This window comes from Geotrypetes seraphini, chromosome 17, assembly GCF_902459505.1.
Source record: "Geotrypetes seraphini chromosome 17, aGeoSer1.1, whole genome shotgun sequence".
In the NCBI taxonomy this organism is placed as follows: Eukaryota; Metazoa; Chordata; class Amphibia; order Gymnophiona; family Dermophiidae; genus Geotrypetes; species Geotrypetes seraphini.
The window spans coordinates 24,330,203-24,345,298 of NC_047100.1; the positions used below are offsets into that span (position 1 = coordinate 24,330,203).

General features: G+C 40.8%; 1 protein-coding gene across 1 annotated transcript in view; it reads right to left on the bottom strand.

Moving 5' to 3' along the window:
- SUCLG2 (succinate-CoA ligase GDP-forming subunit beta) overlaps positions 1–15,096 on the bottom strand; it is a 185,600-nt gene that overhangs the window by 117,606 nt on the left and 52,898 nt on the right. The window contains exons 3-6 of the mRNA XM_033926731.1: positions 8,820–8,919; positions 7,350–7,440; positions 2,767–2,919; positions 1,873–1,962 (exon numbers count right to left, since the gene is read on the bottom strand). Of these exons, the coding sequence (XP_033782622.1) occupies positions 1,873–1,962; positions 2,767–2,919; positions 7,350–7,440; positions 8,820–8,919 (434 nt within the window). The remainder of the gene's footprint in view (positions 1–1,872; positions 1,963–2,766; positions 2,920–7,349; positions 7,441–8,819; positions 8,920–15,096) is intronic.

Consider the following 15,096-nt stretch of genomic DNA (forward strand, 5'->3'; position numbering starts at 1 on the left):
AACTAACTAGACTTTTTAGGCTTATACTAAAAATGATGATACAGAAATGAATGTCGTCAACGTCATTAATGCAAGAGGCCAGAATTAAAGCAGGACATGACTAAGAAGCTCTGGGCTAATGGGGGAAAAAAAATAAAAAATACACTGGCTTCAGAAATTCCCGAGGGCGTTCTTACACCCCTGACCATCTCCAGAGACTGCAAACACTAATTCTCAAACTGCCATAGAAGTACTGCGTGGCCTCATATAAAGAAAGCGCACTGCCACTTAACATAGCAGGCGAATAATGTATGGTCCATCCTGTCTGCCCAGCAAAGCGGCTGCTCTGTGCAAGTTACACCCCTCCGTGCCCTATTTAAAATATGAAAGTCATTTACGTTTTGCTGCGATTCCTTCCTCCTTCGGGTTTCTTGAGTTCTGTCGCCGTTTTTGCCCCCACCACTTCCCGGGAAGCATACGGTTCCCTTTAAGCTGAGTAGGAGTCCTCTAACTGCACTACAGCCAGTAGGGGGTGCTCCTTCAATATTGTATTTTCAATCGCTAGGGACAGGCAGGGTCAGAGCTTGCCTGTCCCTCATCACTGAACATGCGCAAGTGAAACAGCGCCCTTCACTTGCATGATTTGAGGTGGAGGACTCCCACTCGGCTTAGAGGGAACATGGCCAGAAGGGTATTCCAGACATCCACCACCCTCTCCATGAAAATCTATTACCTGATAAGTCCCTTGCAGAACCATAGCTTATTTTGAAATGTATTCATAAGACTATTATAACAATCCTAAAACTTTTGGTTTTCAGGAGCACCCTGTTGGTCTTATTTCTAGTTTATCTTATCTCTGTAGCCCTAATAATAAAAATTCCTTTCCAAACCAATATTATAAATATAAGCATGTGTTTTGAAATGAAATCTATCCGATACAAAGAAGAGATTCATACCTCCTAACAAAATGTATAACGATTGCATAAACCAATGATTACTTTTGCTCAAAAAAAAACACTAACAGATGTTTATCTGGGTCCACATGATTAATTTTTAATGGCTTAACCATATGGTTCTGTCCTTCAGAAAGTCATACCTTGGAGATTTAAGCATATGGAATTATTTATTATACAATATAATGCTTGGAGACAAACAATCCCAACCAGTGGTGGTTCACTGATCTATAACCATAAGCCAGGACTGTGTAAGACAATCACCGCGACAGAGCTCCAGCCACTTACCGCGCTTATTAGGAGTAAGAATTTTTTTTTTTAGTTCACGAATGCTAACGATGAAGATTTTGAATCCTTGCGCAATAATCTATCACAAGATAAACCATCTTTCTAACAGTTCCACTATTTACCCAAGTGGGAAAGGCCAACGTTGAAAATATTAAAATGAGATGTAGAACTAGTAATTGAAAAAGAAATATTTATCATAAATACCTGACTGAAAGCCAATATTGTTGGGGCTCCCAAAAAGGTCCAAAAATTGGGGTCTCGGCTTAGACGAGTTGGCTCTCCCCTGTGCTGATGGAATCCCTTTCCCCCTATCCCCACCCTTGCAGTGATGGGCATTGCCACTTTTACCACTTATCCCAGCTGCCACAGATAGGAACTGTACTGGGCCAGACCCTAGCCATACTTGTTTCCCTTTGGTTCTTAGGTAAGGCTAGGATATATCTGTCATTGAATATTCTAGCCAGTGTTCCCTCTAAGCTGTTCTCCAACCTCATTCTTGCCATTGGCGGGAACGGTCATCTCCAAGCTCTTTATTTCAACCAATGCACTATATTTTTTAGTACAATGGTATTCAGTTTCCCAACTCTCACACTGCACATTAAGTCACATTTCCAGTGCACCAGATCTATCTTCAATTTTGCTATTGCATCACCTGTTGCTGCAGAGGTCCATCGAATCCTAAATTTTCTGCCATACGAAGAGCTTGGTTGTCCTTTATACCCTCAAAAATATCTATCTCCTCCTAAAATAATAATAATAAAAAAAAAGGTTACATGAACAAAAATTAGAATATTCTATCTGAGTAGAGAATTACAACCGCCAAAGGAAAACAAGCAATATAAATTTGCAAATTAGTAATTAAAGAGTGGCAGTTTGCCAAAATAGTGCTAGATCCAAACAGCAGCGATTGCCTACAGGGTATGTTATAATTACCACACTATCCCATGAAGAAGGCCTTCAAAAACCTAGACAATTCTTCTGGGTGGCAGACTGACAAGACAATCTGACACCATTTTTCACTTTTAATTACTATGCAGATGGCACCGACGATTATTTATTCCATTAATTCTTTTGACATCCCCTGGAAAGTTTCCAAAGAGATAGTGCCCAGTCTACGAACTTAAATGGTACTTTTGTGGTCCATAAACCCGGCTGCAAGATTTCTTATTACAGGAAGTCCTCTCATACGGTCATGAATGTTGGTGGCTACGAAATTCTCTGCAATGTTTTTACTTGTGATAAATAAATTATATAGAGCAAAAATACTAGCATGCACTTTTATTTCAATTTGATTACACGTCCTAAACGTTTTATATATCTATATCTATCTATATACATATGCAGCTCATTCTTTAACACAATTAATATCAGAGATTCTTCCCAAGCCTCAAGCTTAGCAATACAAAGCATGTCATAATAGTACATTAACGAGAAGCTTATAAATATTTGATGAATAGCGAAGTGACATTTTAATGGTAGTAAGAAATCTAGCTCTGTTGAAAAACAGCCAGTAAAAATTAAAATGTTAGCAGTCTGAAATATCTACCTTGAAGATAAGTTCTGGGTTGGTCGCAGCCACTTCTTCAATGTCGACACCTCCCTGTGGACTGCCAACTATAACGGGACCATTGCAGGCTCTGTCCATCAAGATAGCAAGGTAGGTTTCCCTGGAAATATCTAGTGCTTCTGCAACCATCACCTGAAAGAAGAAGCATTGAAAATTAACCTTATCTCACAGGGCTCTCACTAGCTCATTTTAAAATCGGAACATCTCCGGACCTGCAGTTACGAATCAAAATGAACTATATACCGCATGTATCATTGCAATATTTCATAGTACGGGAAGGCACCCTTTTGGAGTCTATTCTATGATTTTGTGGAGAAAATAAATTTTAAGAAAATCCAGGACCATAAGACCTTTGAAATCAAAATGATAAAATATTTTGACATCCACCAAAGATTTTGGTTTTCCATCATATTACAAACCATAAAATTATACTGCTTTGAGACCTTCTTATCACCCATCCATATCTCTGTCTCACCCGGAACACTGAATCAATGATTTTATGGTGAAAATACTAATAGTGGAGGAGTGGCTTAGTGGTTAAAGCTCCTGCTTCAGCACTCTTAGGTTGCAAGTTTGATCCCAGCTTGCTCATTGTGACTATGGGCAAGTCACTTAGCACTCCGTCGCCGGCCCCACGTACTACAGATTGCAAGTCTGCCGGGACAGATAGGAAAAATACTTAAGGGTACCTGATATTCAATGCATTGTAAACCGCTTTGGGTGAATCTCTTCATGAAAGGCGGTTAATAAATCAAAATAAAGAAGGAAATTTTAAGAAAATCCAGGAACGTAAGACCTTTGAGATCAAAATGATAAAATAGTTTGGCTCCCACCAGATAGGACTTAACAAAGATCTTGGTTTTCTACCTAAACTAAATTAAACTTAACTTTGTATACCGGGTCTTCAACCAAATGGAGCTCGACTCGGTTAACAGTAACTAAAAAAAAATACTAAAAAAAGTAACTGATTTCCGAAGTGTTTGGCAAATAAAATAGTTTTTAAAGATTTGCGAAAAAGTTGAAAAGGACCAGGACCCCTTAAGATAAGAGGAAGTTCGTTCCATAGTTGAGAAAATTTGAAAACCAAGGATTAACTGAAATTCTTGATTCCTTTCACTGAAGGGAGAGTTTGAATTGTTGGTTGCCTCTTGCATAGGAGAATCTATAAGCATTCCACAATAAAGGGACAAGAGGAATGAAGATACCATACAGAATTGAGGAAGTACTTCTTCACTCAGAGGGTGGTGGATACCTGGAATGCGCTTCCGGAGGGTGTGATAGGACATAGTACTTTACAGGGTTTCAAAGAGAAATTGGATAAATTCTTGAAAGAAAAAGTTATTGACGGATATAGATAGGGAAGATATAGGATAAAGAAGGGTACAGTCAGAAGGATATAGATAAGGAAGGATAAAGGGGATTGAAGGATATAAAGGATCACTTACAGGTCATGGACCTGTTGGGCCGCCGTGGGAGCAGACTGCTGGGCGCGATGGACCTCTGGTCTGACCCAGCGGAGGCAAATCTTATGTTCTTATAATTTTAAAAGTAATACATGCATCGGAAGCCAGTGAAGGTTTAGAAGCAGAGGAGACACATGGTCAAATTTACTTTTTCCAAAAATTAATTTCGCAGCGGTATTTTGTATCAGTTGGAGTCTTTGAATGTAGGTCTTTGTTATGCCGAGATAGATAGCATTACAGTAATCTAACCGGGATAATATGATAGATTGGACCAGGACAGAGAAGTGTTGATGGAAAAGATTTCTGACTTTCCTCAGCATTCGAAGGCTAAAAAAGCACTTCTTGACAAGAGAGTTTATTTGATCCTTAAAAGTAAGAGAAGAGTCTATGAGAAGACCCAATATCTTGGAAGAAAACTCGATCTGCAGAGAGACCTTGGAATCCAAAGTTACAGTTGGAGGAAGACAGTCCAATTTTGAGCCTAGCCATAAAAGTTTTGATTTTGCAGCATTTAGCTTCATCTGGACAGACATAGCCCGAGTTTGGAGATGCAAAGATTTATTTTAAAGGCTAGACTAGTGAGATCTGAATCAATCTCAATCAATATAAAGATATCGTCCGCATAGGTGAGCAGTGTTTCCCAAGCTGACATATAGAGATTGAACAGGATTGGGGAGAACAGAGAACCCTGAGGGACCCCGCATTACAACCCATAAAATTATACAGTTTTGAGACCTTCTTATTACCCATCCATATTCTTTATCTCTCACCTACCCAGCCTTCCCTGTTTCTCACCTTACCCACCCCTTCCCTCTTCTATCGGAATAATTCTGTTTCACTTATATATTCTGATATGTGCTAACATTTGCTTATTTCTGATCTGAAGAAGGGTTACCTTCAAAGCTAATAAAAAAAATGCATTTAGTCCAATAGAAAAGGTATCATTTTATTTCCTTTATATTTTGTTTTATTTCTATATATTACCTTTAAAAGTGGACTAATACGGCTACCACACCATTTTACCACTGCAGTAAAAATGGCCAAAGTGTACAGGAAAAATCTCTATAGCTCTTTATGTTGCAGTTTAGTAAAAAAACAAAAAACAAAACAACAACCCTAAATTAATGATTAGAAAAAGAAATGATAATCAGCCACTGAGGTTCATATCAGTGGCATAGCGAGGGTGAGATGTGCCCGGGGAGGTGGTGCTGCTCCCCGGCCTTTGTCTCCATCCTCCCGCTCCTTCCCCGATCCCCCGGTTCCTATTGTTTTCTGTATGTTTTCCTTCCTTGTTGTTTGTCTTTGTATTCGTTATGCATAAATGTATGCTTGGTTTTATGCCTTTTGTTATACTTTTTTAAAATATTTTAATTATTAGATGTACACCGCCTTGAAGCCCGATTTGCTTTTTAATAAACTTGAAGCTTTAAAACTTCTTGGCCCAGGTATCTCACAAAACCTCAATTTCTGTAAATTGCCCCCCCCCAAAAAAAACCCTACCCAGCTTCACCCTGGTTAATTCATTGGGATCTTTAAAGAACTTTACAGCTGTAATATTAATGCTTTGAGCAATTTCGTAGTTTACCTGCAGATAAAGCTATTCATAGCATGAACTCTGACAGTCTAAGACATTTCTAGGACTGGGACTATATTTCATCAAAGTATTCTCTGCAACAGGACAGCTGTCAAAGCCCACAGCTATTTTTATTAAGAAACGGGCACTATTCCCTTGAGCATAAGCCATGATATTGGATTGTTCAAGGACTTTCACAAAGATCGAGAATCAACAACTTCTCAGACATCTGTGACCTATCAAGTGCTGGAGCTGGAACTGGAGGACAACCACACCACAAAGGCTTTTTCTCCTTAATATGAAATACCAGTGTATTTCTTGTTACTGGGGGCCTGGGAAAGAAATAACCGGTGTTGTCTCTACTACTCCATGAGCACTGTCTCCTGGAGAGTCAGTAATCTATTCCAGGTGTGGATGGTAAAGATTCCCCAGTTGTCTTGTTTCATCAAGGTATATGCAATTATGCTCCTTGGGTGAAATGGGAATTGGTTGCAATAGGGATTTAGTAGGGCACTTGTTTCTGCTTTGGTTAGGTAATAGCATTTTCTGTTTCACATCCTGCCTAACATATGATCACACTCCCATTCTGGTTGCATAAGGTATGTTGGCAGAGCATGAAATTTCAGATACAATTACGTGAGTAATAAACATTATCACAATAGACAGACTCAGATTAGAGTTCACACTTTTCAGTGGTAGTTCGCAGTGATTTGTGCCCAGGAAGCATTGGCATTTACTTGTCCCCAGAGAACTGCAATCTGATTTTGTACATCAGGCAATGGGGTGTTAGACAGCTTACAAGATAGAAGGAGCATTTCACTGGTCCTCAAACTGCTCCCCTAAACAGTAGGCTATGCTATACAGAGCCAGGTAAAAGTAGTTAGCTTAGCAGGGTTTAAAAATATTCCCACATGAAGTGTCCATGAGCCATTACTAAAATGGATTTGAGAAAATTCATTGGAATAATAGCATAAAATCTGTTTTTATGCTTTGGGGATCTGACCAGGTACTTTTGGAAACAGGATACTGGGCTTGATTGGCCTAGAGTCTGACCCAGTATGACAATGCTTATGTTCTTAAGGCACTAGTGTCTGGGAAATGACCGAGAGGGAGAGGAGGAGGAATCGCCTGTGCAGTAGGCTGACTGGCTGACCGGGAGGGAGTGGAGGAGGAATCGGCTGTGCAGAAAGCTGATTCGTGGACTCAAGTCATTCCCTGTATTTTCTGACCGGAAGAGGCAGTCAGAAAATACCGCGAATGACTGAGTCTGCGATTCGTGAACCGCAAATTTACGGGGGGGTCTACTGTACATGAATTTATTCAGGTACTCAAGTATTTTTCCCTGTCTGTCCCGGTGGGCTCACAACCTATCTAATATACCTGGGGCAATGGGGAGACTACGTGACTTGCCCAGGGTCACAAGGACCAGTGTCGTTTTGAACCCACAACCTCAAGGTGCTGAGGCTGTAGCTTTAACCACTCGTCCAGGAAGAGAAGTGGGATCGTACAAGAACAAAAGAAATTACCTTATTAACTTTAACTCCTTCCTTTGCAGTCTGCTTTGTTGCAAGATTATACCCAAGCATTTGTTTTGCAAGCTTCCCCACAACATCAGGACTATTAAAAAGAAAGAAAGCAAGCAATGTTACTGTTTTATATATTTATATTAAACCTCTCTCTCTATATAGATCATCTCTCCTGGGTGTCAAATCACCATGGCATTTAGAAATTGCACCCTGGTATCCAAGATGTCATTCCCTATATGGGTTTTTGCTTTCCTTGTAAGTGTGTTTGGGTTTTTTTTTTTAAATATTTATCACATTGCCAAAAAACAGTTGGTGCTCTTTTGTTTGAAACTGTACAAGTTAGCTCAGGTTTGAGCCACGCAATGCAGAACTCTCGTGCTATTTTAGCAGATTTGAGACAAGCCCAGCTGAAGAGTTCATCCACTGCACAGTTCACACCAAACAGACCGAACATCAGCCACAGCAGCAGACTTAATATAGAGGTACTTTGGTGTGCGAGCATAGTTCGTTCCAGAAGCATGCTTGTACTCCAAAGTGCTCGTATAGCAAAGCAAATTTCCCCATGTCTTCCTGTAGTCCAACACGTTTCCTACTCCCTGTTTCGGTGTTTTCCCCTCTTCTCCCCTCCCCTCTCCAACTAGATCCAGCATTTGTACTTTCCTCTCTTTGCTTTCCCCATCCCTCCCTTTTTCTTTCTCTCCTCCGTGGTTCACCTTCAAGCCTGCCTTCGGCTGAACAGCCGCAGTCATACAACTAACCCAAGCTCTGCCACCCTGGGGGGGGGGGGTGGAGAGAAGCCGGTTCCTGGGATGGGGTGGTGGCAGCTCGGTTTGGGGAGTGACATGCACGTACGCGCTCATAACGAGACGACGCTCATTTTGCGAGTTAAAATTTGCTGGAGTATTTTGCTCGTCTTGCAAAACACTCGCAAACCACGTTACTTGCAAACCAAGGTTTGACTGTACTGGACAGCAAGGTGATGAAGGGTATATTTATCAGTAAGGGTGGGGGGAGGAAGGAACAAAAACTCATGAGTAGGCGTGGGGTTGAGATATAGAAACTTGGAAAAGGGTGGGTGAGGGAAGGTTTGAGGAGGAGGATGCCGAGGACAATTCGGGGATGAGAAGGGAGGACGCAGAAGGGCAGGGAATGATAAGACTGAGGTAAAGAGATAAAAGACAAAATAAACCGATAGAGGTTGGGGAAAAATAAGACTGGTAGGGACCTAGACCACAGCTGACAAATTAACCAAAGCTATAAGGGGAGGCATTGACATGCTACTGACAGCATGCTTGGGAAAGGGAACTGCTGGCTTCTGCCAATGCCATGCAGCAGTGCATTAATAGATAGACTGAATATGCTTGTTGTTATGGGGAAATAGACCATATTAGTCTCTGAAGAAGCTGCAGCCACTCCATCCGTCTCACACACAAAGAACCTCAAAATAATTATACAACTTCAAAGACTTACTCTTTGGTTAAATGCACCCCTCCCTTCAATCCACTACTGAAGACACCCTTTCCTCTTCCTCCAGCCAGGATCTGAGCCTTCAGAACAATTTCCCGTGCTTCTGTAAATACAAAACACACATATTCAGGGAATTAAAGCAGATATGCCTGCAATGGATGCAAAAAGATCACCTAATCCATTCTTCTGAACTAGAGAATGACACGGTGACAAAATTCATCACCGTCCCCGTCCCCGCGGATAACCGCGGGATACCATCTTCATGTCATTCTTTAAGGAGAGAGGGAAGAATCAGAGTATGAATGGCCACAACCACTGACCCGCAAGCTTTGCTCTGAAGAATGCTGAGATTGAGCAGCAACATTCCAGAGCAGATATTGTGATGTCATAATGCCTCATTCCACCAGTGCCTAAGAGCCAATCCCATCAGTGATGTCACAATGGCTTCATTATCCTTGGCTCCCATAAGAATCAGAGTATGAATGGCCACAACCACTGACCCACAAGCTTTGCTTTGAAGAATGCTGGTGTAGAAGGACTGAGGTTGAAACAGACACTACAGAATGACAGTCTCTGGTCTCCAGAGCAGATATTGTGATGTCATAAAGCCTCATTACACCAGTGCCTAAGAGCCAATCACATCAGTGATGTCACAATGGCTTCATTATCCTTGGCTCCCATAAGAATCAGAGTATGAATGGCCACAACCACTGACCCACAAGCTTTGCTCTGAAGAATGCTGGTGTAGAAGGACTGAGGTTGAAACAGACACTAGAAAATGACATGGGATTATTTCCCACGGTTATCCGCGGGGACGGGAACGGTGATGAATTTTGTCACCGTGTCAGTCTCTATTCTGAACCAAGCGTTTTACCTTAACATCCCCTACCAGAGTTTCTAATGCTTAGCCACTTTTAATTAAGGAAATTTGGGGGACAACTGGGAAAGACTAGGAAGAAGCATTTTTCAGGACTACCTGCTCCCCCTTAATTTTAAGGAGATAGATTTTGGGTGTTTATATATGTATATATGATCCTAAACTAGTCAGAAAAGGGTTCACCTACATTAACAGTATATTAAAATTTTCTTAAAATACTCCTATTTCTCTTCTCCCTTCAGATTTAGCCATGCTCCTTTAAGCTTCCCCAAAGGTGATGTCAAAAGCTCTTTCTATTTAAACTACTTTGCAGCAGCACACTTTCTGCACCCCTGCTGGCTCAGCTATTTTGCACAACCAAAATGTGCAAATCTTCTGCAACTCTTTTGCACTGGAGCCAGGAGAAGCCCTGCTACCTGCCACCAGCAAGGCCTTTAGAATAGCAAGTCCCAAATACTTGATCATTATTGCCTGTGGGACTTCCTCTTCTCTCGACTGTCCTTCACATTCCATGCCGATTCTAGCAAGTGGGTTTGTTAAATGTGCATTCCTTAAGAAAAGAAAACGTCTTTTGATCCATAGCAAAAAGAAACGGGAATCAGCCCAAGGAGCTCACCCAAGAAGCACGACCTGCTCCTTCAGCATGTTCCTTCAGTGGGAAATGTCACTGAGAACTAAGATTTAAAGCAATGGCGTATCCTACGTCAGAGTTTCTCAATAGAGAATGACATGGTGACAAAATTCATCACCGCTCCCGTCCCCGCGGATAACCGCGGGAAACCATCTTCATGTCATTCTTTAAGGAGAGAGGGAAGAATCAGAGTATAATTGGGCACAACCACTGACCCGCAAGCTTTGCATTGAAGAATGCTGGTGTGGAAGGACTGAGGTTGAAATAGATACTAGAAAATGACATGGGATTATTTCCCGCGGTTATCCGCGGGGATGGGAACGGTGATGAATTTTGTCACCGTGTCATTCTCTTTATCAACTTCTTCAAGCCATGTAACCCCTAAGTCTAACAAATATCAACCGAGTACCGCACCCAAGCTCCACCTGAGACCTGCCCAAGCTCTGCCCCTCACCCCACCCCATAATAATAGTACTAATTGTAAAAGCAATTTCTTCCATTCATTTTTCATATACACGCAATATTAATACATAATGCTAAACACAAAATTTAAAAAATACAAAGCACACTGTACGCAGAGAAAAGGTTAATTATCATTTATACTGGGGGGGTTTCAAAGACTTTAAAATATGCAATGTCACCTCAATAACAACTATAGAAAAATAGACAAATACAGTGCAAAATATAGACAGCAGATATAAATTCTCAAAACGGACACATTTTGATCACTAAATTGAAAATAAAATCATTTTTTCTACCTTTGTTGTCTGGTTGACTCGTTGGTTTCTATATTTTATGGAAACTAAGAACTGTCAGAGCATATTTTGATATTAACTCCTTTCGATTGTTGGTTCAATCACTTGTCCTTAGTCAGTTGGACTATTGTAACATTGTTCATCTTGCTGGTACCCAGAAAAATCTTTATAGACTACGCATAATTCAGAATGCAGCAGATTGATTTTTTAATCTAAAGAAGTAGGACCATGTCACCGATTTCTATCGCCGATTGCACTGGTTTCCAGTTGAGGCACGGGTTAAATTTAAGCTCGGCTATAATTGTTTTAAGGCACTAACAGGTTCAATCCCTGAGTATCTTATGGAATCTTTTATTATTACAAATTCGAATCATTCTAGAAAATCTCATTCATTATTTTCAATCCCTTCTGTAAAGGGATGCAAATATAAGAAATTTCAGGAACGATTGCTATCTTTTCAGGCAGCTTTATGGATTAGGGATTTCACTCACATATTCATATTCTCAAATTTGTATCAACAATTTCGACGTGCCTTAAAGACATATCATTTTCTTGCAGCTCTCCCATTGCCTCTCTGTCTCTGATATGACCTTATTCAAAGTACTGTGTGCAGTTCTGGAGATCATACCTCCAAACAGGATATACATAGGATGCATTTGTTCCAGAGGATGCCTACCAAAATGTCCTATGAAAATAGTTTTTAAAGATTTAAATATGTATAGTTTAGAAAAAAGGTAGGGGAAAATAAGGTTCACGGAAGTTTCGCCCCCAACATTTCGCCCCCAGCAATTCGCCCCTCACATTTCGCCCCCCACATTTCGCCCCCAGGTATGTTTTGCCCCCGGAACTTTCGCCCCCCCCACATTTCGCCCCCCGGATGTTTTGCCCCCACACATTTCGCCCCTGAGCGTTTTTCCCCTAGTATGTATGTATGTGTGACTGCTACATCAATACCTGACCTAGATTTTAATGTTTGTGATGTATTCTGATTATAGTCGCCAGTGCTAAATTCGGCCATTTCGCCCCCGCACATTTCGCCCCTGAGCATTGGCCAATCTGGCGCCAAAATTGGCCAATGACTTTGCAAAATTCTACAGAGGTTGATCCCAGAAGCTCTACACTTCTATAAATATAACGGGTTCTTGCCTCTTGGTCATTTAGTCCTTACGATTTCCGAATTGGCGCTTGATTAATTAGGTTAGTTTTTGTTTTGCACAGTAAAAAATAAAAAATAAAATGATAAACATCACAGAAATCAATGACTTCGCTCTGGGGATAAAGGAGACATCTCCCCCAAATTTTCGATTTTTGAAACAAATCACCATTTTAACATGATAAAATAAAGCAAAAAAAGTAAATTATGTATTTTGGTCCTATCGAAATTTGATCGAAAAAAAGTAAATTATGTATTTTGGTCCTATCGAAATTTGATCGACTATCTCAGAGGAATAGCATACAATTTTGATTGACGTTTGTGCTTCAGACTTTTAGGTTCACTTTATCACTGTATTTCATTTTACTTGTTATTTGACGGTGTTGTGTTTGGACTGTTATTTCATTTGACAGGTTAGTTTTTGTTTTGCACAGTAAAAAATAAAAAATAAAATGATAAACATCACAGATATCAATGACTTCGCTCTGGGGATAAAGGAGACATCTCCCCCAAATTTTCAATTTTTGAAACAAATCACCATTTTAACATGATAAAATAAAGCAAAAAAAGTAAATTATGTATTTTGGTCCTCTCAAATTCTGAAAAATCCGGTTTGGTCCTGGTGGACCAGTGACTTCTCTGACAAAAATACGGTAAAAAATACCTACTTAATCATTTTACCTTTTTTTATTTTATTTTTTCATCATTTTAATCTTAATCATTCATCATTTTGATGTAGTACACATAATCCAACGCTCAGGGGCGAAATGTGTGGGGGCAAAACATCCGGGGGGCGAAATGTGTGGGGGCGAAAGTTCCGGGGGCAAAACATACCTGGGGGCGAAATGTGAGGGGCGAATTGCTGGGGGGCGAAATGTTGGGGGCGAACCTTCCGGATCCCGGAAAATAAGATGGAGATATTTAAATAGCTTGATGGTATAAATGTCCAAGAAATAAGCCACCTTTGGTTAAAAGAAAGCTCTAAATTCTAGAGCTTTCTTTTAACCAAAGGTGGCTCATCTCTTGGACTTTTATACTCTTTTATCCTATGTCTCTCGTTCTAGAGTCTAGAACGAGAGACATAGGATAAAAGAGTGCATTTGCATAGTCTAAGGAAATATTTCTTTATGGAAAACGCATTGGATGAGTGGAACAGACCCATTGTAGAGCTGATGAAGACATACTTTATCAGAATGCAAGAAAGCATTGAACAAACACTGAAGATCTCTGAGAGAGAGGGGAAAGTATTGTAAAGTCGAATAGTTGCCTGTGCAGACTACATAAGACCATAAGACTTTTTTTTTTTAACCACCATGTTACACGTTTAGCTCTTTAAGGGCTAGATTCACTAAGCCCACCGATCAACTTTCGACCACTTAGCAACCCCTTTATGACCCGATTTCCCTCCGACCTGATTCACTAACCTCTGTCCCAATCATCCTCCGATCCACACATGCAAATGAGAGGGAACGGCATTCAAATGCAGGCAGGAAGTGATTCACTAAAATAAAAAAGCAACATTGACTGGGCTGGCCGATCCAAAAATAAGCTACTGCTGAGGACCAGTCGCTGAGGTCCTTTCCGACTGCCCTGCCTTCTGCTGCCCTGCTCTCTCCTGCCTGCCCCCGTAGTACGAGCCCGTGGTTTTAACCTGGGGGTTTAAAACGGGTTAAAACCACAGGCTTGCGAAGAAAGCAAGCATCCGATCGGTCACAGTCAACAGAGACAACGAGAGTCCCAGGCGCTTCCAAAACCACTGGGGACGTCACTTCCTTCCCAAACTTTCCCCCTGCCAAATATTCTTGCCAGTTGTTTTCTTACAAGAGAGAGAAGAGAGGATTTGTTTCTGTTTCCTTGCTGTATGAATGTTTTCCGGGTTTAGCTGGATCGAAGTTTCCTGTGTTTGTCGCCAAGAGAGAGACAGACACAACTGCCTTACGCCATGGACTGATACCGTTAGCTCAGCTCTGCAAACTGATCCCTTCTCCCCACGCACGATTTGCCCCTTCACCTCCCTCCTCTACCCCCAAAAAAAAAGTTTTAAAAAAGGTCGCTGCTCTTAAGCATGTGTCAGGATTGCTGGAGAGCGATCCCAGCAGTCGGTTGGGAGCATGATTCCGATCACCCTCATTTGCATGAGGGCAATTCATGAATCTGCCCCCCAGGAATACGGATTGGATCCCTCACGCCCTTTGTGAATCTAGCCCTAAGTATATACATGATTACTTAACTTACATCAGTTACACAATCTCTTTAGACCTCCAGGACACTTTCAATGAAATAAATTATTCTCTTAAGTGCGGTCGTCTTTATGTTTTGTCATTCTTTATCAGTTCAAAGCTAATGTTTCAAGTTTGTCGCAGTTGCTTGCAATTTCTGTTAAAACAACTCAGTTGTCTAACTGAATAGATCCTCTGTAACCTTATTAGCTGCGTGTGGTTTTGGTGTATTTCCATAAAAAGGCTATTAAACCATGTTCTGCATTTTACAAGTTGCTCGGAAAGTGCAGATAAATTGCTTTATACAGTATGTTCTGACTAAAACTGCATTTATTTCTTTGTGGGCTATTCTTTCATAATGCAGTTTGGGAATTCAGGCAAGGTAGAAGGTAAACGGAAAGATTTGTATGAGCCTTTCTAAAAACGAGAAGCTTAAATAAATTAGAAGCCATGCAATAAAGTGGTAAATCAACTTGGTAAATACCGAAAGATCAAGGATGGTTACTTTAAATTAGATTCAGCAGGTTTACTTTATCGTACAACGTTCGACCAAATCGCTACTCAATTAAATTATACAATGTTGTGTCCCCCCAACACACACACACATACCTGCAAAGCAACAACCTGTTGGTACTATGAGCTGTT